We start from the raw sequence: 25,510 nt of genomic DNA on the forward strand, positions 1-25,510 counted from the left end.
TTTTCATTGAATGTTTAATTATTTCTACAGGGTTTTTGTCCAGTTTCTTGTATGTTGTTTCGTCCGATAATAAGTCCAGAATGGATTGTTGGTAGTCCTTTTTGTTCATAACTGTGACATTGCCCCCTTTGTCCGACATTTTTATGATTAGTTGTTTATTTTCTTGTAACGATTTTGTTGCTTCTGTTAGTTTTCTTGACATATTTTTTGTTGGACATTGGCCTTTGAGGCTGTCAGCAAGCTGATGGAGTTCTTTTTCCATGACCATTTGGAATCGGTCCATTGACTCAGTACGTGAACTTATTGGATAAAATTTAGGATTTGATGTTTTGAAATTAGAAGCTGTGGTCACTGTTTGATTTGGAGTTTCACTTCGCAAATGATCAAGGCTTACTAGGGTTGTGAGTTCTTCAAATGAAAATTTGGACACCTGGGAAACTGTGTCTGGTGATATTGTGTTGATGCATTCTTCAGCTGAGGTTAAGGCTGGTGTCACTGTCACAATATCTCCTAGTGTTGTTTCTTCATTGCGAAAAAAATGCTTTTTGACAGTCAAGTTTCGAATGAACTTGTTGATATCAAGTATTGTGTTAAACAGATTGAAATTCTTTTTGGGGGCGAAATTAAGGCCTAGGGACAAAACCTCATTTTGTTCTGTGGTGAGGGGTGTAGACGAAAGATTAGTGACATTAGTAGTTAATGCTGCTGAAATTTTCTTGAACGGAGGCGGCGGTTTTGTTCTAAATTTGTTCGGAAAAAGTTTTTGGTAACCATGACAACCATACAGAAAACAACCAAGACATGGAGGATTTATTTCACAAACTTGAAAAAAACTTAGCTCAACAAGCAAAAATCTGGTGGGACCTCACCACACTCAAAAATTATATTACAAAGAACATGATTCCCAGAGGGTTACGACTCCGAAAAATGCCCAGCTTTGTTTATACAGAAGACTTTCTTAAGGAATGGAATGAGACTCTATCCATTTGCTCTATCAATTTAATGAAATTAATTACGAAACAGGAGGAACTTATACTAAAGGAATTAGACACTAACATCTTGGACATCGAGAAATCATTAGAAATTTTCTCCAACTCACCTTCATTCACTCTTCTCCAAACTAGGATGTCATCTGCTACCGACAAGCTGGATCATGCTATTGCAGACATAAAGAAAAATAAATTTCAAAGGGACATCAAGGACTATTCAAACAACGAAGTCTACAATTGGAGCTCAAAAACAAGAAACTACAATAGACCAAGACCTATTCTCAAAAGAAGAAACCAGTCCTACAAACAATACAGGGACTTACCCAACAGAGTAAGTTTCAGCTCCACTGAACCAGACTCCGCTGATGGTATATCAGAAGATGAGAATGTTCGAACACGTCTCCATACAAGTTACAGACCAGAAAATATCTCATTCCAGTCAAAAAACGGGGAAGGAGGGGCGGCAGAAAGCACAAGTCGAACAAATTTAGAACAAAACCGCCGCCTCCGTTCAAGAAAATTTCAGCAGCATTAACTACTAATGTCACTAATCTTTCGTCTACACCCCTCACCACAGAACAAAATGAGGTTTTGTCCCTAGGCCTTAATTTCGCCCCCAAAAAGAATTTCAATCTGTTTAACACAATACTTGATATCAACAAGTTCATTCGAAACTTGACTGTCAAAAAGCATTTTTTTCGCAATGAAGAAACAACACTAGGAGATATTGTGACAGTGACACCAGCCTTAACCTCAGCTGAAGAATGCATCAACACAATATCACCAGACACAGTTTCCCAGGTGTCCAAATTTTCATTTGAAGAACTCACAACCCTAGTAAGCCTTGATCATTTGCGAAGTGAAACTCCAAATCAAACAGTGACCACAGCTTCTAATTTCAAAACATCTAATCCTAAATTTTATCCAATAAGTTCACGTACTGAGTCAATGGACCGATTCCAAATGGTCATGGAAAAAGAACTCCATCAGCTTGCTGACAGCCTCAAAGGCCAATGTCCAACAAAAAATATGTCAAGAAAACTAACAGAAGCAACAAAATCGTTACAAGAAAATAAACAACTAATCATAAAAATGTCGGACAAAGGGGGCAATGTCACAGTTATGAACAAAAAGGACTACCAACAATCCATTCTGGACTTATTATCGGACGAAACAACATACAAGAAACTGGACAAAAACCCTGTAGAAATAATTAAACATTCAATGAAAAGATTACTTGAAGATGGTTACCAAGGAGGCTTCATCAGTCAAAAACAAATGGACTTTATTTACGTTGACCAACCAATCACTCCAATTATTCACGCACTCCCTAAGATCCATAAACAGATATTCCCTCCACCAATGAGACCGATTGTATCTGGTATTGGATCAATCCTCGAGAGATTGTCAGAATGGCTGGACACATTGTTACAACCATTGGCACAAGCAACACCTGGTTTCCTCAGAGATACCAAACATGTCCTAAACTTGTTACACAACAAAGTTTGGGATAAAAAATATAGCTGGCTCACATGTGACGTCGTGGCATTATATACATCAATTCCACACCACATAGCTCATGCCGCCCTCAATTATCATTTGACTAAACACAGTACATATGAAAAAAATTTCCAATTATATATACTAGACGTACTCATGTTTCTTTTAACCAACAATTACTTTCAATTTGATACAAAATATTATTTGCAACTTAGAGGTGTGTCTATGGGGGCAAAATTCTCCCCCTCAGTAGCAAACTTGGTCATGGCATGGTGGGAACAATTCCACATTTTCTCCACCGAAAATACATACAGCCACCATGTGGAATGGTACGGTAGATATATCGATGACATATTGATTATTTGGAAAGGAGACACTGATATTATCCCTAAGTTTGTGGAAACTCTTAACAATAATAATTGTAATCTTAAATTTACCCATCATTTTGATATCACCAACATCATCTTTCTTGATCTGGAGTTAATGGGTGTAAATGGTCAAACCATTTCGACTAAAACGCATCGCAAACCTACGGCCACAAACAATATACTACACGCAAATAGTAACCACACCAGGCATACCATCAAAGCCATACCAGTGGGTGAAATGCACCGTGCCAAAAGGAACTGCACTTACCAGAGTCAATATAAGATAGAACAAGAATCAATTAAAACAAGACTCCACGAAAGAGGCTATCCCCAATGGTCACTTAATCGAGCCAGCAACATCATGACCAAAAAATCCAGAGCTCAACTTTTGAGTCACCAGAATAAAACAGGAGACACATTACAGAACAATCAATCTACCGACAACCAACCTACGTTAATCTTACAACAAAGCAACCAGTTTACGCAAATTAAAAAATTAATAACCAACTCTTACCTATCCTCATGGAGGATGACACTTTGCGCACAGTGCTGGCTGGGGGGTGTAGAATAGTGGCAAGGAAAGCCTCCTCTTTGGGCAATGTTCTGTCTCCATCCTTATTCACTGCTAGTGAGAAAATAAATACAACATGGTTAGAAACCATAGGTTTCTATAAGTGTGGCCAGCATCCCTGCAAAGTTTGCTCCCACGTCCAGACAACCAAAACTTTCAGTGACTCCACATACACTGACAATTTCAATATACAAAATTACATAAACTGCAACTCTGAATCAGTCATTTACATCATTGAGTGCATAGAATGTAATTTAAAATACGTAGGTTGCACCAACCGGAAATTTAAAATAAGAATCCTGGAACATCTTAGCTACGTGAGAAACGAAAATATCTTGAATACATCAAATGCATCTAAACATTTCATCTCTCAACATAACAGATCAACTAAATCGTTTAGATGTTATGCCATTGAAAAGATCCAACCATGCAAAAGGGGAGGTGATATAAAACACAAAACCCATCTCCGTGAAGCCTATTGGATCTATCGATTAAACACAAGATTTCCAAAAGGCTTAAACCTAAGAAAGGAATTAATGTATCAGTATTAATGTCATGATTAGCAATACCAGCTATACATGAGCAAAATGCAGAATTTGGTATGATATACAAAATAATATAACATGAATAATCACATAACGCATTATCTTCCAAGGTATACAAACGTATCCAGTGTTGCATGCATAATATTTGCTGTTTGTCATGCACACATTTTAATTCACATACCACCTAGTCTTGTTCGTCTCAATATATGTTTCCGAACCCCCATATAGTTTCAGTTGTGTCCTATCTGCACTTTCCCCACAAGATCCTCGTTCTACATTATAGCGCGCTAACCCGTAACAACACAGTGATAGTCATCTGGCATATTTATATCAAAATATTCGGAGCCGTCATAATTTCAATCCAAATGTTATTTCACAGTTTTGATATTTCAACAAGGGCCCCTTTCGGAATATTCGTAGTTTTCTACAAACAAGAGATACATAACAAAATTTAACGTCTCATCACTGTATTTTACTACTGTACTTACCTATAATTGAACGTTTATGATGTTTCTCGGGATACATACTGGGCTCGGGTGATTGGCCGGGCCGGCCATCGCTGTTGTCTGATACCCCTAAATAGAAAACTGAAACGTCAAAACATATTTAATATATAAACATATCAATTTAATCTAACATTCATAGGTCTCAGATACGCATTAATGCACTATATAAACTACTCAATCAAGGTAAATAATAGCCCTCCAATAACATCAATACTTACTCGTAAGCTCTCTTGATCACAATACAGGACCGGACAACCACTTCCGGCTTGCGTTCCAACATACTACAAACGATGACACGCACAAAATAATCAGCTGACCGCACTGATTCAGTACAAAAACTGACAGCGCGCGCTATTCAAAATTACTACAGCCAAGTTTAAGGACGCGGCAGTCGTCCGAAACGCGTAGGCCCCGAGGACAATACCTCCACTTCTTACCAACCCAGGACTATCCACAACTGGACTTCCTTTTAACATTTATGCCATTAAACTTGGAACAGAATATCCATTTTAATCCTTAACTCAGCGCTGGATCCTACTCCTCCCCCGTTTTTTTGCTAATCCACCGTGTGCCGACACGAGGATCCGAGTGCCATTCACAACACACTGGAGTGTGTCAGGTGAGCTGGAGGTTTTCTCCCCAATTTCTATGGTATTATTTGTCACTATGTGGTTATGGTGTGGTGGTATTATTCAGTAATAGTATGGGCGTATTATTCAGTCACTATGTGGTTATGGTCCGGTGGTATTATTCAGTAACAGTATGGGGGTATTATTCAGTCATTATGTGGTTATGGTGTGGCGGTATTATTCAGTAATAGAATGGTGGTATTATTTGTCACTATGTGGTTATGGTGTGGCAGTATTATTCAGTAACTGTTTGGGGGTATTATTCAGTAACATTGTTTGCATTATTTATGTGTTTTAAACTAGTAATAAAATGTGCAATATAGATTTGTATAGTTTTTTATGCGCCTGGGTGTGGTTAGGTTATGGAGGGCCCAGGCACATTCTTTGCACTGGGGCTCTCTGCAGTTGCGAGCTAGAAAACTGGATTACGGTGTAAAGCTTTGGATGCTGATTTATTGCAAATGATCTTGACCTGTTACTGGTCAAAGGTTTTGGCATATATACAGCTTAAAATCAATATGGTGGTGTAGTTTGACTCTTTTGTTTTATATTTTAGAGGATATGACTGAATTGTCTTTTCATTCTTTGCATGAAAATAAATTTGTAAAAAGACTGTTATTTTTGACAAGGCGTCTTATAGCGAGAAGATGGATGTCTTCCTGTTTAATAACATGTTGTCTTCATGGCTGTCTTCCTGTTTAAGCTTTGTTTAATTTGGCAAAACAGATTTACAATAAGGAGCGTTCTTTTAAAGTTGGGGTCAGCACAATCCTCAAAAGCGCCACTTTCATTCTGGTTTAAGTTAGGTGTTATACCTACAAAGAACCTCAAAACAGGGTAAAGCGAAAAGGAGAATCCCCAATAAGACTCAGAAACAACCTACAAAGCGCAAAAGCGCAAGGGGACATAACATCCCAATAGAATATGAAGATAACTACCATGAATAGTAAAAAATATACATCTTTATTAATACATAACGATACATGGTATTACAATAATAAATACAACAAAAGTAAAGGATCATATATCAGGAGAAATAGCAGTCAGGTACAGATGACAACATACCATGAGGGAAACAAGAGACAACCAAACTCTGAAACACGTCCCAATACTGCACATACCACACACACAAGTATCGTATAATGCCAATTAGGTATACAAAGTATGTGTATATGAGGCTACATCTATGACAGAAATGCTGCCCGTTGCAAATATGTGCATAGCAAATGCCCGCTACAAATCAACGGCGCAGAAACAGGCAAAAGTAACAGATATATGCCAAAACAGGTAGTGTAGAAACGAATATACCTGTGGACATGATGGCAGCACGGGACGTGGAGAGATTGCACAGGAACGCCTCGACGCGCGTTTCGCCTGCGACCGGCTTCGTCAGGCGGCTGATCATTATTAAAAATGGGGGTTTATATATTAGCAAGACAGTAAAAAGACTGTTATTTTTGACAATGCATCTTATAGCGAGAAGATGGATGTCTTCCTGTTTAATAACATGTTGTCTTCATGGCTGTCTTTGTTTAATTTGGCAAAACAGATTTACAATAAGGAGCGTTCTTTTAAAGTTGGGGGTCAGCACAATCCTCAAAAGCGCCACTTTCATTCTGGTTTAAGTTATGTGTTAGTCCCTTTTTCCGATCCCTGGGGTGGGGGGGGGGGGTTAAGGTGTGTGTATATATATATATATATATATATATACTGTGTGTATATGTGATGAATATATTGTATATGGCATTTACATTTTGTAAAAGAGAAATAAAGATTAAATACTGTATATAAAAAACTGAATTACTATAGAATACTTATGTAAAGAAAATATAAGGAATGCTCACTGTATTTATTTTCGCATTTCTAAATCATACATTCAGACTTCAATGAGGCTTTATAGTAAACCTCAGTCTATTATGTTAGTAGTAAAGACTCTCTACAAATGGTTAAGCTGTACACCCCTCCCATTCCAGTACAGACCCGCCCCCAATATTCAGGAGCGTGTACCTGTCTACTATTAGACACACCACAGGAGAGCCGGCAGAAGGACAAGCTTCACTCAAACAGGTTGGGAATCTGAATCTAGAAATTCAGCAGATCTTATATATTTTACATGTCTTTACCTGGAAGACAGGAGCTTTAAATCATGCCAGAGCTACAAGAGCATCTACTGCTGATCAGAAATCTGATGGAAGGGACCCATACAAACTTTCTGTGATTAATGATAAACTTCTGAGATTAGTGGACTAATAATCTGATTGCAGAATGCATGGCTAGATATTGGAGCCTGGAGTCAAAGTCACGCAGTGCACGGATGAAATGAAAACTTTACAGGGGTCTCCTTCAATTATTAATTTATAGAGATTTTTCTTTTTTAGAGGGGGTCTCATTCAAAGTCTAACTGTCAATTTATGTAAATGACTTACATTTTATTTATAGGATCAGAAATTGAGACTGCAGCATTGGGATAGACTAGAGGCGGTGGAAAAGAGTTATAAATAGATGTATTATTTATGAGTCAGTAGATACTTCACTTCTAATCCTTGTGCTTATGAATGGGATTACAACATGTGTGTAAATGTTAGCATTTTGTGTTAATTCCACCATTTCTTTTTTTTTATATTCTTTTTAAATTTTGATTTGTTATACACATCATAGAAGTAGCATATGGCCATTGTGTGTATAGGACTTCATTTTTCATATTGCCTTTTCTTTCACACAGATCACTTGTGACGGGCAGAGTGTATTGACCCTTGCCATGAGGTCCTGGATGACGGTGTCTCTGAGTTGTATCAGCCTCTTGTGCGTGCAGCGGCTACAAGGTTCTTTGGCTCTGCCCTCCCCCCAGCTGCCACAGTTACCTGCTACCAGGTAATTACAATTGTATGACATAATATTACACACAGACATGTGACGTAATACAACACAACCACCTTTCTTATTTCACACACCCAAAATGCTTCATGATAAGTTACTATTCGCTGTAGGCACGTACTATCATTGTGTTGTATTTCTCTACTGTTCATTACACTAAAATAGTTTTTTTGCTCACATTGTAAACTGTATTAAAACTTCAATATGGAGAAAAGAATCAGAAAATGCAGAACAGCTGGAGAGCTAGCTACAGAAAATGATAGTGTACATTGCAATAAACTACAGAACAGCCATCAATTCTCTTTAGATACATACTTTATCTTTTTATATATATATATATATATATATATATATATATATATATATATATATATATATATATGTGTGTGTTATGTCCATTTGTGTCATACAGCAAAGGTCATTCTTGAATTTAGGATAGAAATATTTGCTTTAAAGAGAAATCGCAAGAGTGTTGGTTGCTGTTTATAATAAAAGGCGCAGCACAGTGCTGGATCCGTCGCACCACGGATACCAGCGTCGTCTGACAAACCCCATTAACTTACAATGTGGTTTGTCGGGTTCAGCCAAGATGTCCGTCTATGCATGCAGCGCTATATTTCCAGTCAAAGTTGACTAAATCTGCGACAAAGCCTCCAATGCAGATGTGTACATGCCCTAACTGCATTGGAACCCAGGACACGGATCCTGAGGGGGTCCAAAAGGTTCCTTTGTGCCATATAATAAAACCAGTACTATAAAAATTTGTGATCATTGGGGACTCTGTTACAGATTTTGCGCCAGCGTCCAAGAGCTGCAAGTTATGCCACTGTGAAATCGCTGCATGGTTGGTAAAATTATAGGATTTTTGCAATTACTTTTTAGAAAGGGCATATATTAAAGAAAGCATTTAATTTACTTGGTCTTGAAAGGATGTTATGTTCTTGTATGGCAAGATGATATAATGCTACTATCTATGCAAGTCATGACTATGAACTTAGAATAGGCTTCATGTACAGTCAAAAAGTGGAGTAGTTACCCTTAGGGAAATCAGGTTCTAGTTTTCAGATTTCTAAGGCTTTGTTGACATCTGCGTCAGGGCCATTGACTTCAATGATGACGGATCTGGTGCCAATGGTTTCAGTTTGTCTCCATTGTGCAAGGGTTTCGTCATATTGACGGGATGAATAGAGTAGTCGACTACGGTATTCATCCCGTCAAAACGACGGAACCCTTGCACAATGGAAACAAAATTTTGTTTTCGCTTGTGTCAGTCAGGGGTCCGTTCTGACGGAAAGCTCTAACAGAACGTCGGAACGGAGCCCTTACGCAGATGTGAACGTAGCCTAATGCAGTTAGAAAATATAAGCAGCGAGCGGATTGGTTGTTGTGGGAAACTGTTCCACTTTTTATCCCTACTCCTTTTTTTTTTGTGTTGCATGGGTCCTATGAAATCTACATACATAAAATTAGGAATCCAGAACCGTAGATTGTATAAATATCATTTTAGACACAGAAAAGACAAATAATAAATGCAGTAGGCTAGTATTGAAAACTTAGGTGGCTTTCCAAAAACATAATATTTAAGGGGCAAAACATTCAAACTGCGCACTGTCCTAGAAAATAGTTGGGGTAGCTGTCAAATGTGAATACGTTTCTGGACTACATAAACTACATGTGTGATAGTATACAGGTCACACCATATTATATATTAATTATATGGATATTGCACAAATTCTCTACAATAAAGGGTAACTAAACTTTAAAAAAAAAAACATTAAAAAAAACTTTTGACATGTCACTATGACATTTTTTAAAACTTTATTTCCACTTTAAAGAAGCTCTGTCACCAGATTTTGCAACCCCTATCTCCTATTGCAGCAGATCGGCGCTGCAATGTAGATAAGCGTAACGTTTTTTTTTTTCAAAAACGAGCATTTTTGGCCAAGTTATGACCATTTTTATATTTATGCAAATGAGGCTTTCTTAAGTACAACTGGGCGTGTTTAAAGTTATGTACAAGTGGGCGTGTATTGTGTATGTACATCTGGGCGTGTTTACTTCTTTTACTAGCTGGGCGTTGTGAATAGAAGTGTATGATGCTGACGAATCAGCATCATCCACTTCTCTTCGTTACCACCCAGCTTCTGGCAGTGCACAGACACAGCATGTTCTCGAGAGATCACGCTGTGACGTCACTTCCTGCCCCAGGTCCTGCATCGTGTCGGACGAGCGAGGACACATCGGCACCAGGCGACAGAGCCTACAGTTGATTCTGCAGCAGCATCGGCGTTTGCAGGTAAGTCGATGTAGCCTCTGTCGCCTGGTGCCGATGTGTCCTCGCTCGTCCGACACGATGCAGGACCTGGGGCAGGAAGTGACGTCACAGCGTGATCTCTCGAGAACACGCTGTGTGTCTGTGCACTGCCAGAAGCTGGGTGTTAACGAAGAGAAGTGGATGATGCTGATTTGTCAGCATCATACACTTCTATTCACAAGGCCCAGCTAGTAAAAGAAGTAAAAACGCCAAGATGTACACACACAATACACGCCCAGTTGTACATAACATTAAACACGCCCAGCTGTACTTAAGAAAGGCTCATTTGCATAAATATAAAAATGGTCATAACTTGGCCAAAAATGCTCGTTTTTGAAAAAAAAAAACGTTACTCTTATCTACATTGCAGCGCCGATCTGCTGCAATAGGAGATAGGGGTTGCAAAATCTGGTGACAGAGCCTCTTTAAGTAATGTTGTACACTGCGTTTTTTTTCTTATCTTATTAGATAGATAGATAGATAGATAGATAGATAGATAGATAGATAGATAGATAGATAGATAGATAGATAGATAGATAGATAGATAGATAGCTAGATAGATAGATAGATAGATATGAGATAGATAGATAGATAGATAGATAGATAGATAGATAGATAGATAGATAGATAGATAGATATGAGATAGATAGATAGACAGATGATAGATAGATAGATAGATAGATAGATAGATAGATAGATAGATAGATAGATAGATAGATAGATAGATAGATAGATAGATAGATAGATAGATAGATAGATAGATAGATAGATAGATATGAGAAGATAGATAGATAGATAGATAGATAGATAGATAGATAGATAGATAGATAGATAGATAGATAGATAGATAGATATGAGATAGATAGATGGATAGATAGATAGATAGATAGATAGATAGATAGATAGATAGATAGATAGATAGATAGATAGATAGATAGATAGATAGATAGATAGATAGATAGATATGAGATAGACTGATAGATAGATAGATAGATAGATAGATATGAGATAGATAGATGATAGATAGATAGATAGATAGATAGATAGATAGATAGATAGATAGATAGATAGATAGATATGAGATAGATAAATAGACAGATGATAGATAGATAGATAGACAGATGATAGATAGATAGATAGATAGATAGATAGATAGATAGATAGATAGACAGATGATAGATAGATAGATAGATAGATAGATAGACAGATGATAGATAGATAGATAGATAGATAGATAGATAGATAGATAGATAGATAGATAGATAGATAGATAGATAGATAGATAGATAGATAGATAGATATGAGATAGATAGATAGACAGATGATAGATAGATAGATAGACAGATGATAGATAGATAGATAGATAGATAGATAGATAGATAGATAGATAGATAGATAGATAGATAGATAGATAGATAGATAGATAGATAGATATGAGATAGATAGATAGATAGATAGATAGATAGATAGATAGATAGATAGATAGATAGATAGATAGATAGATAGATAGATAGATAGATATGAGATAGATAGATAGATAGATAGATAGATAGATAGATAGATAGATAGATAGATAGATAGATAGATAGATAGATAGATAGATAGATAGATAGATAGATAGATATGAGATAGATAGATAGATAGATAGATAGATAGATAGATAGATAGATAGATAGATAGATAGATAGATAGATAGATAGATAGATAGATAGATAGATACAGTAGATGATAGATAGATAGATAGATAGATAGATAGATAGATAGATAGATAGATAGATAGATAGATAGATAGATAGATAGATAGATAGATAGATAGATAGATTTCATGATGCTAAAAAAAGGATTTGGTGGATTTCATCATTGTCTTCTTTGTGAGATATTTCTCTGAGTTTTCTCTACCTCTTTTTGTAGATAATACTTTACCTCTCATATTCTGTAATTTTAACTCTCTTAGGATATATTTGGCAGGGAAGGCATGACACGTACATTATTCACACCACATAACCGCCCCTCCTGCACTGCTTTTTGAACGCTGGCCATCTCCAGAGTCTGATGCAACGTTGATGCAATGTTAAATCTTCTCTTTAAGTGAAAGCCCTAACCACAAAACGCATGACACACTGACAGAGCGTGCCATCACTTCTAGTGTTCCTACACATTCTGTAATATGATAACATAGAGTAAAGGAGGGACGGTGTAAATTCCATTCACAAACTTGTTGAATGGGATCCACAGGTGTGTCATGGAATATTATAAGCTAAAAGAAACTCATTCAGTTTATTCAGTTATTGATCCTTGCTAAGTTCCCACTGATATATAGAAAAACAATCAACAAATGTGTCAAGTTAAGGCTTCATTCACATTTGCGTCACCCTTCCGTTCATGGCTTCCGTCAGACCTTTCCGTCAGGGGAACCCATGAATGGAAACCAAACGGGAACCATAGCTTTCCATTTGCATTGCCATTGATTTCAATGGTAATGCTTCCGTTGCAAGTGATTTCCGTTTTAGTCTCCGTTCCATAAGGTTTCCGTTTGTAACGCCAAAAAAATGGGGTAGATGTGAACAAAGCCTAAGAGTAACATCTTTACTGAGAAAAGGGACCTAAACTGTACCCCTAACATAAACAGACAACCTGATTTTTAAAAAAAATTTGTTTAAAGGGAGTGTGTCAGGAGATCTTAGGCTACCAAACGTCTGACACCGCTTGGTAGCTATCGGGTAACAGATTAGGTACATGCGGGTATGACGGTGAAGTCAAACAGACTCGTCAATATACTGCAGATGGGAGGGGTTGGAGCACTAGATGCCGGACACTTCCTTGTTCCGCAGTCATGGCACGCGGCAGAATAAATTTTTTTACACTGATGCAAGGAGTAACATCTTGAACCTAGTATGTTCAAAATCCATTACCCGATAGCTACCTAGCAGGGGAAAACAAAGAAACTTGATCCAGCGCTGTTGTTGTGTTTAAAAAGGAATCTTATTCCTAATTTTATTTGGTATGAAAAAGTTAAAATCAAACTAACAAACAGACGTGGTAGCAAGGCAGTTTCAGGTAGGTATTCGGAGCCTACGCGTTTCGAACATTTGCGGTGTTCTTAGTCATGGCTATTATAGCTACCTTGCAGTGTCCGGCATTTTGTAGAGTAAAATCTCCTGACAGACCACTTTTAAACAATAGACACTTCTAACTACTTTATCATACCCTCAGATATTAAGTTAAAGAGTTCATACAACTTATAAATGTGTTTGTATTTGGGACAGATCAGGTTGCTAAGGGCAAACATACAATTTTATTGGTTACATCGTAATAACTGTGATATTCTCGACATAATTATAGACTTGCCTATATTTATTATAATTACATTAAAACGAATGTTTGTATAGTTTCTAAACATTTATTCCTACAATTATGTTTCACAATAGGCAACAAGCATGTATGATTTTAACTTTCGGAAATAGGCTAGAAATCTTTAGCTCAAGTCCAAATAATGTAGAATACAATTATTATTATTATTATTGTTATTATTATTAATAATAAAAAATAATATTAATAATAATAATAGTACTCATCATCATAATGGCATATTAGAACATTTGATCCACAATTGGTCCAAAATCACAAAACGGACCTGTAAAAAAGACCTCAAAAGACAAATTGTTTCACCTGGACTGATTTTTATCAGTTCAATTATATTCCTAAACTTGCAAAGGTTGCATTACTGGATTAATTTTCCTTTTGCTAGTTTAGGGTGTGGAATATAAGGCGCTATTTTTTCTTAACACTCACAAGAAGATATGGCATTTGTAGGGAATCTTCAGAGTATTAGAGGGTCCTTTGGGGGGCCCAGGCTCTGATACGATGAATAGGACAGTACAGAAGCAACAGAATCGTAATTAAAACAGGCATTGTTGCTTTATAAATGACACAGAAACACAAGGAACCATATTAACTGATCACTAAAAGGTCCACAAAATCATTGCCCAGCACATCAGTAAATCCTGTGCCCTGACCTTTTAAATCTAAGGGTATGTGCACACGATAACTGCAATTACGTCTGAAATTACGGGGCTGTTTTCAGGAGAAAACATCTCCTGAATTTCAGACGTAATTGCATGTACTCGCGTTTTGCGGGGCGTCTTTTACGGACCTAATTTGGAGCTGTTCTTCATTGGAGTCAATGAAAAACGGCTCCAATTACGTCCCAAGAAGTGTCCTGCACTTCTTTTGATGAGGCTGTAATTTTACGCGCCATCTTTTGACAGCGACGCTTAGGCTGGGTTCACACAACCTATTTTCAGACGTAAACGATGCGTATTATGCCTCGTTTTACGTCTAAAAATAGGGCTACAATACGTCGGCAAACATCTGCCCATTCATTTGAATGGGTTTGCCGACGTACTGTGCAGACGACCTGTAATTTACGCGTCGTCGTTTGACAGCTGTCAAACGACGACGCGTAAATTGACTGCCTCGGCAAAGAAGTGCAGGGCACTTCTTTGCCACGTAATTTGAGCTGTTCTTCATTGAACTCAATGAAGCACAGCTCAAGATTTACGAGCGTCTCAGACGGCTCGCAAAATGCGAGGAGGAGCATTTACGTGTGAAACGAGGCAGCTGTTAACAGTCTGTCTTTTCACATGTAAATGCCTCTCATCGTGTGAACATACCCTTAAAATGACAGGTTGTCGGCACAGTACATCGTAAAGCCCATTGAAAGTAATGGGATGATGTTTGCCGACGTATTGGAGCCGTTTTTTCAGACGTAATTCTAGGCGTTTTACGCCTCGAATTACGTCTGAAAATAGGTCGTGTGAACCCAGCCTTAAGACACACACTGAGGAGCACAGCACTGATGGTGGGTAGCAGGGGCGTAACTAGGAAAGACTGGGCCCCATAGCAAACTCTTGACTGGGCCCCCCCAGGTGCCACAAGCAGGCCCTCTAATAGATAGTGCACCCTGTAGAATGTGCCATACAGCCCGCCTGTAGACAGTGCTATACAGCCCCGCCTATAGACAGTGTCACACCCCAATTCTAGATAGCGCCCCCAACCTCCCCCTTGTAGATTGTGCTATATAGCCCCCCCCTGTAGCTATCGCCATAATGACCCCCTGTATATAGCGCTATACAGCTCCCACTGTATATAGTGCCACACAGCCCCCCTCTCTTGTATATAGTGCCACACAGCCCCCTTAGTAGATAGTGCCACACACAGACCCCTGTAGATTGAGCCACACACAGCCCCCTATAGATAGAGCCACAACCCTCCCCCTTGATAATAGTGCCATAGAGCCCCCCTAGTAGATTGTGCCACACAGGCCCCCCATTAGTAGTGCCACAGAGCCCCTTGTATATAGTGCCACCCAGCTTCCCCATGTCTATAATGCCACACAGCTCCCCCTTGTGTATAGTGCAACACGGCTCCCCCTTGTGTATAGTGGCACACAGCTCCCCCTTGTGTATAGCGCCACATAGCTCTCTCTTGTGTATAGTGGCATACAGCCCCCCCTTGTGTATAGTGCCACAAGGCAATGGCGCATCCAAGAAAGTTGTATCAGCCAGGGGATGTCAATCAAACATAGAAAGTTGGGTTTGGAAGCAGGACTATGTGACTCTTCAGCACAGCGGCACCACCACATGACCCTTTAATGAGTAATTAGCATATAGTGTGTGCCGTTTTAAAAGTGGATTTTAAAGATTTTGCTGCATCTGAAAAAAACATACAATTGGAAATATTGTCAGGTCATGTATTACCGAATGGTGGCGGTTCAAGGGGTTAAAACTTCCAGACACATTCCCATGAAATATACAATGAATTGAGAACAATTCCATCTGCCCTGCAATTTTGTTATTCAAAATATATTCTATATAATTACATCTCCAGAACCAAGTTCTGACATATACTGCGCCAGAACCAAGCTCAATACATATACACTACCGTTCAAAAGTTTAGGGTCACTTAGAAATTTCCTTATTTTTGAAAGAAAAGCACTGTTTTTTTCAATGAAGATAACATAAAATTAATCAGAAATACACTCTATACATTGTTAATATCTAAATGACTATTCTAGCTGCAAACGTCTGGTTTTTAATTCAATATCTACATAGGTGTATAAAGGCCCATTTCCAGCAACCATCACTCCAGTGTTCTAATGGTACATTGTGTTTGCTAACTGTGTTAGTGTAGCGCCCATGGCCGCGGGCCGTCGGGTTTACTCACCTCCCAACGCCCGCAGCCATGGATCTGTGAGCGCTGGCCTCCGTCTCCCTCCTAGGAGATGCCAGGGCTCACTTCCGCTCCGTTCAGCTGGATCCCGTAGGGTGCGCGCGCACGCTCGCGCCCGGCCTTAAAGGGCCAGCGCGCGCAATTAGGAAATCGTCATCACCATCAACTGCCACGATTTCCTGGTCTATAAGAAGGCCCCTGGCCTTCTAATCCTTGCCTGAGCGTTGTTAGTCTTTCCCAGTCTGTCTCGCAAATGGTTCCTTAGTGTCTCCCATTCCAGCTGTTACCCGTGCCCTGTTACCGTTCCTGTATTCCGTGTTGTTCCTGTGCCTACCCGCGTTCAAGTGTCTTCTGCCACGTCAAGTGCCATCTGTCACGTCAAGTGCCATCTGCCACGTCAAGTGCCATCTGCCACGTCAAGTGTCTTCTGCCACGTCAAGTGCCATTTGCCACGTCAAGTGCCATCTGCCACGTCAAGTGCCATCTGCCACGTCAAGTGTCATCGGATACAGCCCTCCACGTCTGGCGCCACTTGCCGCACCTGCCTCCATCCGTGCTGAAGCCACAGCCACCGCCCGGACTATTTCAGGTACCCAAGCATACTGTCTACCATTTACTTCTGCTTAGACTGTGACCTGGTCAGCTGCCTCCCCGCTACGGCAGAGCGGCCATGTGGGTCCACATACCCTGTGCCTGTGACAGTACGCTCAGGCCATGGAACCCGCTGGCCAGCCCAAGACCCCAGTACAGAAGATTCAGACAGAGATGCATGACCTACGCACACGTCAGGATCAACTCCTTGAGGCGGTGAATTCTATCCTGGTCCGCCTGGATCTACTCGCTGTTCCACCCCCGGTTCTTCCCCCTGAAGCTGTTGCCGTGCCACTGCCTGTTGCTCCCCGTTTGTTCCGGATCCTCAGTTCCTCTGCCTCATCCTCCTCGCCACGACGGTGACCCCAGAGCATGTAGAGGATTTCTCAATCAATGCACGGTGCATTTTAGGCTACGGCCTCATCTCTTCCCCTCCGAGGAGGCCAAAGTGGCATTTATTATCTCCCTCCTCGCTGGCAAGGCCCTCGCATGGGCGAACGCAATCTTGGAGCAACAAGGACCTGTATCCGCGGACCTAGCCTTGTTCCTGCAGTCCTTTCGTGCCGTGTTCGAGGAGCCGGGTCGAACATCCTCTGCCGCAGCCACTCTGCTGACCCTCAAGCAAGAAGGCTCCACAGTAGGGGAGTATGCGATCTCCTTCCGTACCCTAGCAGCCGAGCTGGCATGGAACAATGAGGTACTGGTGGCGACCTTCTGGCAGGGACTGTCCTCTCACATCAAGGACAAACTGGCAGCCCGCGACCTTCCTTCTACCTTGGATGCCCTCATCCTGTTAGCCACCCGGGTTGATATGAGAATCCGGGAGCGCTCTCAAGAGGTTCGTCAGGAGAGCCGGGCCCACAGACCAGCACCTTCTGCCCAGAGACCACTATTGTCCACTCCTAGTGCGCTACCTGAGGAACCCATGCAGGTAGACAGAGTCCGGTTATCTGAACAGGAGAAGCAGCGCAGACGTTCCTCTGGACTTTGTATGTATTGTGGCCTCAAGGGTCATTTTGTGCGCCAATGCCCACAGAAACCGGGAAACTCCAGTACCTATTGTTGATTGGAGAGGCAACTCTAGGTGGAACGTCTCCAAACGTTAAAACCTCTTCCAAATTGTCGATACCTGTGGCCATCGTCACCGGACAGGCATCACATCCTTCCTCCGCCTATCTTGACTCTGGAGCGGCTGCTAATTTTATCCACCAGGATCTAGTGGACCGGTTTCAACTACCCACAGTCCGTCTGGAGAGACCCCTGGCAGTTGCTTCTGTGAATGGTCTACCGTTGCCTGATCCGATCATGCTCATCACTGAGCCGTTGACACTACGGGTCGGAGCTCTTCACTCGGAACAGATCTCCTTCCTGGTACTACCCAAGGCTATCAATCCTATCCTGCTGGGTCTGCCATGGCTCCGTCTACACGCCCCGACACTCAACTGGAGTTCTGGAGAAGTTCTTCAATGGGGTTCCAGATGCCATAGCCATTGCCTTTCACAAGTCCGTCTTGTTGTGCCTCCTCTGCCTCAGTCACTCTTCGATCTACCTTCTCAGTATGCCAGTTTTGCGGATGTCTTTTGCAAACGAGAGGCTGAGACGTTGCCTCCACATCGGAATTACGACTGTCCCATTGAACTGGTTCCCAATGCTTCTCTTCCTCGTGGACGAGTATATCCTTTCTCCTTGCCAGAGACTTTATCGATGTCAGCCTATATCAAGGAGAACTTGGAGAGGGGTTTTATTCAAAAATCTTCCTCCCCGGCCGGGGCAGGATTCTTCTTCGTTAAAAAGAGAGATGGATCTCTCCGACCCTGCATTGATTACCGTGGTCTCAATCAGATCACGGTCAAGAACAAATACCCGTTGCCACTCATTTCCGAGCTGTTTGATCGCATACGAGGAGCCAAAATTTTTTCCAAGCTAGATCTGCGGGGGGCCTATAATCTAATCCGGATTCGCCGGGGTGACGAATGGAAGACGGCATTTAACACCTGCGATGGGCACTACGAATACCTAGTGATGCCCTTCGGACTGTGTAACGCTCCCGCAGTATTTCAGGAGTTCGTTAACGACATCTTCCGAGATCTCCTCTATATGTGCGTTGTAGTTTATCTCGATGATATTCTAATTTTCTCCCCAGATCTGATGACCCATCGGAGGCATGTTCGTCAAGTTCTTCTGCGACTAAGAGAGAATCGCTTGTATGCCAAGTTAGAGAAATGCACCTTTGAAAAGAGGTCTTTGCCCTTCCTGGGCTATGTCATCTCGGATCAAGGCCTTAAGATGGACCCTGAGAAGCTAAAGTCTGTCCTGGAATGGCCACGTCCTCAAGGCCTAAGGGCCATACAGCGGTTCCTGGGTTTCGCCAATTTCTACCGGCAGTTTATTCCGAACTTTTCTTCTCTGACGGCCCCATCTCTACCCTTACCAAGAAGGGTGTGAACGCCAAGGTGTGGACTCCAGAGGCAGAGTCCGCATTCATTAGCCTCAAGAAAGCCTTCACCTCAGCTTCAATCCTCCATCACCCTGACGTATCTCGGCAGTTTTCACTGGAAGTGGACGCTTCCTCAGTATCTTCCGGGGACTAAAGTCTGGTTGTCCTCTCGGAACATTCGCTTGAGGGTGCCCTCATACAAGTTCGCTCCCAGGTTCCTTGGTCCTTTCGAGGTCCTGAAACAAATTAACCCTGTCTCCTATAAGCTGCGGCTCATAATCCCTACCCTCATAATCCCTAACTCCTTTCATGTGTCCCTCCTGAAACCAGTGGTCCTGAACTGCTACAGCAAGACCTCTAGTCCCACAGTTGCTCCCAGCGGTCCTTCTGATGTATTTGAGGTAAAGGAGATCCTGGACCGCAAAAGAGTAGGAGGAAGGACTTTCTATTTGGTGGACTGGAGAGGATTTGGTCCTGAGGAGAGGTCCTGGGAGCCAGAAGAGAACCTCAGTGCTCCTGCTCTTATTAAAAAGTTCCTCTCTCACTATGGCCCCAAGAAGAGGGGGCGTAAGAGGGGGGATACTGTAGCGCCCATGGCCGCGGGCCGTCGGGTTTACTCACCTCCCGACGCCCGCAGCCATGGATCTGTGAGCGCTGGCCTCCGTCTCCCTCCTAGGAGATGCCAGGGCTCACTTCCGCTCCGTTCGGCTGGATCCCGTAGGGTGCGCGCGCACGCTCGCGCCCGGCCTTAAAGGGCCAGCGCGCGCAATTAGGAAATCGTCATCACCATCAACTGCCACAATTTCCTGGTCTATAAGAAGGCCCCTGGCCTTCTAATCCTTGCCTGAGCGTTGTTAGTCTTTCCCAGTCTGTCTCGCAAATGGTTCCTTAGTGTCTCCCGTTCCAGCTGTTACCCGTGCCCTGTTACCGTTCCTGTATTCCGTGTTGTTCCTGTGCCTACCCGCGTTCAAGTGTCTTCTGCCACGTCAAGTGCCATCTGTCACGTCAAGTGCCATCTGCCACGTCAAGTGTCTTCTGCCGCGTCAAGTGCCATCTGCCACGTCAAGTGTCATCGGATACTGCCCGCCTACGTCTGGCGCCACTTGCCGCACCTGCCTCCATCCGTGCTGAAGCCACAGCTACCGCCCGGACTATTTCAGGTACCCAAGCATACTGTCTAGCATTTACTTCCGCTTAGACTGTGACCTGGTCAGCTGCCTCCCCGCTACGGCGGAGTGGCCTAGTGGGTCCACATACCCTGTGCCCGTGACAGTTAGAAGGCTAATGGATGCTTAGAAAACACATGAAAACCCTTGTGCAATTATGATAGCACCGCTGTAAACAGTTTTGCTGTTTAGAGGAGCTATAAAACTGACCTTCCTTTGAGCTAGTTGAGAATCTGGAGCATTACATTTGTGGGTTCGATAAAACTCTCAAAATGGCTAGAAAAAGAGAGCTTTCATGTGAAACTCGATAGTCTATTCCATGCGAGAAATTGCCAAGAACCTGAAGATTTCCTACAACGGTGTGTAAACTCCCTTCAGAGGACAGCAAACACAGGCTCTAAACAGAGTAGAAAGAGAAGTGGGAGGCCCCGCTGCACAACTGAGCAACAACACAAGTACATTAGAGTCTCTAGTTTGAGAAATAGATGCCTCACAGGTCCTCAACTGGCCGCTTCATTAAATAGTACCCGCAAAACAGCAGTGTCAACGTCTACAGTGAAGAGGCGACTCCGGGATGCTGGCCTTCAGGGCAGAGTGGCAAAGAAAAAGCCATATCTGAGACTGGCTAATAAAAAGAAAAGATTAATATGGGCAAAAGCACACAGACATTGGAAAGAGGAAGATTGGAAAAAAGTGTTATGGACAGACGAATCGAAGTTTGAGGTGTTTGGATCACACAGAAGAACATTTGTGAGACGCAGAACAACTGAAAAGATGCTGGAAGAGTGCCTGACGCCATCTGTCAAGCATGGTGGAGGTAATGTGATGGTCTGGGGTTGCTTTGGTGCTGGTAAAGTGGGAGATTTGTGCAAGGTAAAAGGGATTTTGAATAAGGAAGGCTATCCATTTTGCAACGCCATGCCATACCCTGTGGACAGCGCTTGAATGGAGCCAATTTCATCCTACAACAGGACAATGACCCAAAGCACACCTCCAAATTATGCAAGAACTATTTAGGGAAGAAGCAGGCAGCTGGTATTTCATCTGTAATGGAGTGGCCAGCGCAGTCACCAGATCTCAACCCCATAGAGCTGTTGTGGGAGCAGCTTGACCGTATGGTACGCAAGAAGTGCCCATCAAGCCAATCCAACTTGTGGGAGGGGTTTCTGGAAGCATGGGGTGAAATTTCTCCCGATTACCTCAGCAAATTAACAGCTAGAATGCCAAAGGTCTGCAATGCTGTAATTGCTGCAAATGGAGCATTCTTTGACGAAAGCAAAGTTTGAAGGAGAAAATTATTATTTCAAATAAAAATCATTATTTCTAACCTTGTCAATGTCTTGACTATATTTTCTAGTCATTTTGCAACTCATTTGATAAATATAAGTGTGAGTTTTCATGGAAAACACAAAATTGTCTGGGTGACCCCAAACCCCAAACTTTTGAACGGTAGTGTATAGAGCACCAGAACCAAGCTCAGTACATAAACACAGCACCAGAACAAAGCTCAGTACTTAAATACAGCTAAACTACAGCTGCCAGCATGGCCCGAACAATGGTAAGGATATGCTGGGAGATGCTGTTTCACAAAAAAAATCATCCCACCCATCATCTCGCTGCAGATCATACAGTGACTACATGACTGATTAGAGGCAGAATAAACATTTACATTAAGTGACTCACCGGTGATGTCTCAGATTCTAGTTCTTTTCTTCTCCCTCCGGTCCAGACCTCTATGATGGATTTCTTCCGGCCAGGACCCATTTCTGCAGTTTTCCACTCAGATGTTTTCATTTCTGCACTTATAAACTAAGTTAAAATTCTTAACACCTCTAAATATAATAAAGCGCCATACACTGCACCACTAACTATAATACCGCATACACTGTGTCCCTGATTATAATAGTACCATACACTGCGCCTCTAATTATAATAGCGCCATACACTGTGTCACTGATTATAATAGTACCATACACTGTGTTACACACACACACACACACACACATACACTCACCGTGCCCTCTGTAGATAGTGCCCCCATAGCCCCCTGTAGATAGTGACCCCCATAGAGCCTCTGTAGATAGTGCCCTACATAGTAGCCCCTGTAGATAGTGACCCACATACAGCCCTCTGTAGATAGTGCCCCACAGGTAACCCACCCCTGTATATAGTGTCCCACATATAGCCCACCCCTATAGATAGTGCCTTACAAATAGCTCCCCTATAGATAGTGCTCTACATATAGCCCACCCATGTATGTAGTGTCCCACATATAGCTCCCACTGTATATAGTGCCCCACATATAGACCCCCCTGTAGATAGTGCCCCACATATAGACCCCCCTGTAGATAGTGCCCCACATCCCCACATATAAACTCCCCCTGTAGATAGTGCCCCACATATAGACCCCCCTGTATATAGTGACCACATCCCCACATATAGACCCCCCTGTATATAGTGGCTCACATCACCACATATAGACCCCCCTGCATATTGTGCCCCACATCCCCACATATAGACCCCTCCTGTAAATAGTGCCCCACATCCGCACACGAAGACCCCCTGTATGCAGTGGCCCACATCCACACATATAGACACTTCCTTGTAGATAATGCCACTCACAGTTTTATTAGAAAAAAACAAAAAACTTGACATACTCACATGATCCCGATCCCACGCCGTCCGGTGGGAATGCAGACCTGCTCTCTTCTGAGCAGGTCTGCTGGAACTGAACGACGCATTGTTCAAAGGCGCTGATTGGCAGGGCAGAATGACTTGCCCCGTCAATCAGCGCCTTTCAAGCACGGAATCGTCGCAATGACGTCATCGCGCCGCTAGCGTCGTTGAAAGGCGCTGATTGGTGATGCAAGTCATTTTGCCCCGCCAATCAGCGCCATTGTAAGGCGCTGAATGGTCGGGCACAAACATGCCCGGCCATTCAGAGCTAATGCATGTATTTGTACCTGCGTGCTAATGACGCAGGTACAATTACTGCAAGAGGGATGGTGGCTGTCGCTAGCACCGGGGCCCCCTCCGGTGCTAGCGACGCCCCCGGACATGAGGGGCCTGTGTCGCCCTGCCCATAAATGTTAGAGGCTCGGTGGCGCGGGCCCCGTAGTATCATCGCTACAGCTGTAACAGCTATAATGGCTGCTAGAGGCACCACCGGACATATTGGGAGGGGGGGCGTGTTGGCTAGCGGCACGGGCCCCCCCAAGCCGCGGGCCCCATAGCGGCTTCTATGGCTGCTACCGTGGTAGTTACGCCACTGGTGGGTAGGATGGGAGGAAACATCATAACTGTCAGGACCATGTAGAAGCCAGCAACAGAAATCCTATGTTTGCCAGGGAACAGGATTATTTAGGTACTTAGGAGGTGATAAAAATGTTGAGTATACAGGATACAAAGCAGCTGTATGTCAAAAAGTTAAAATAATTTTTTATAAAAAGTAATTAGAAAGTTGCAGCAAACACACTGATACACATTTTTATTTAAAAAAAATGTTCAAAGGTATACACCGCTTTCCAAATTATTATGCAAATGTTATTTTTCGCTGATTTTCCTAAATAGTCGATGCAAATGACAGTCAGTATAATTTTCAAGCCATCAACCGTTGGAGTATAATGCAAATTTTATTGAACAAATCTCCTAATGATAACAGATTTTTTTTTAGAAGTAAAAAACTCAAAATGCACTGTTTCAAATTATTATGCACAACAGAGATCAAAACATTTTAAAGCTTGTAAAGAGAACTAAAATGGCAATTTGTTGAATTTGCAGCATCAGGAGGTCATATTTACAGAAATCAAAAGCTCTTTCAATCAAAAAAAACTTAACAGGCCAAGTTACATGTTAACATAGGACCCCTTCTTTGATATCACCTTCACAATTCTTGCATCCATTGAATTTGTGAGTATTTGGACAGTTTCTGCTTGAATATCTTTGCAGGATGTCAGAATAACCTCCCAGAGCTTCTGTTTTGATGTGAACTGCCTCCCACCCTCATAGATATTTTGCTTGAGGATGCTCCAAAGGTTCTCAATAGGGTTGAGGTCAGGGGAACATGGGGGCCACACCACGAGTTTCTCTCCTTTTATGCCCGTAGCAGCCAATGACACAGAGGTATTCTTTGCAGCATGAAATGGTGCATTGTCATGCATGAAGATAATTTTGCTACGGAAGGCACGGTTCTTCTTTTTGTACAACGGAAGAAAGTGGTCAGTCATAAACTCTACGTACTTTGCAGAGGTCATTTTCACACCGTCAGGGACACTAAAGTGGCCTACCAGCTCTCTCCCCATGATTCCAGCACAAAACATGACTCCGCCACCTCCTTGCTGACGTCGCAGCCTTGTTGGGACATGGTGGCCATTCACCAACCATCCACTACTCCATCCATCTGGACATCCAGGGTTGCACAGCACTCATCAGCAAACAACACGGTTTGAAAATTAGTCTTCATGTATTTCTGAGCCCACTGCAACCGTTTCTGCTTGTGAGCATTGTTTAGGGGTGGCCGAATAATAGCTTTATGTACACTTGAAAACCTCCGGAGGATCCTACACCTTGAGGTTCGCGGGACTCCAGAGGCACCAGCGGCTTCAAATACCTGTTTGCTGCTTTGCAATGGAATTTTAGCAGCTGCTCTCCTAATCCTATTAATTTGTCTGGCAGAAACCTTCCTCATTATGCCTTTATCTGAACTAACCTGTCTGTGCTCTGAATCAGCCACAAATCTTTTCACAGTACGATGATCACGCTTAAGTTTTCTTGAAATATCCAATGTTTT

General features: G+C 42.1%; 1 protein-coding gene and 1 long non-coding RNA gene across 3 annotated transcripts in view; one reads left to right on the plus strand and one right to left on the minus strand.

The window, feature by feature from the left end:
• Nucleotides 1-1,092: 1,092 nt before the first annotated feature.
• The window catches only part of LOC142749496 (uncharacterized), a 34,509-nt gene continuing 10,091 nt past the window's right edge, over nt 1,093-25,510 (minus strand). For both annotated transcript variants that reach the window (XR_012882424.1, XR_012882425.1), the window contains exons 2-4: nt 4,462-4,548; nt 3,372-3,482; nt 1,093-1,156 (exon numbers count right to left, since the gene is read on the minus strand). This is a non-coding gene — a long non-coding RNA (uncharacterized LOC142749496). The remainder of the gene's footprint in view (nt 1,157-3,371; nt 3,483-4,461; nt 4,549-25,510) is intronic.
• ADM2 (adrenomedullin 2) overlaps nt 7,101-25,510 on the plus strand; it is a 38,123-nt gene continuing 19,713 nt past the window's right edge. Inside the window, exons 1-2 of the mRNA XM_075857596.1 lie at nt 7,101-7,175; nt 7,831-7,979. Of these exons, the coding sequence (XP_075713711.1) occupies nt 7,867-7,979 (113 nt within the window). The 5' untranslated portion in view covers nt 7,101-7,175; nt 7,831-7,866. The remainder of the gene's footprint in view (nt 7,176-7,830; nt 7,980-25,510) is intronic.

The sequence above is a fragment of the Rhinoderma darwinii genome, chromosome 3 (genome assembly GCF_050947455.1).
Source record: "Rhinoderma darwinii isolate aRhiDar2 chromosome 3, aRhiDar2.hap1, whole genome shotgun sequence".
NCBI lineage: Eukaryota > Metazoa > Chordata > Amphibia > Anura > Rhinodermatidae > Rhinoderma > Rhinoderma darwinii.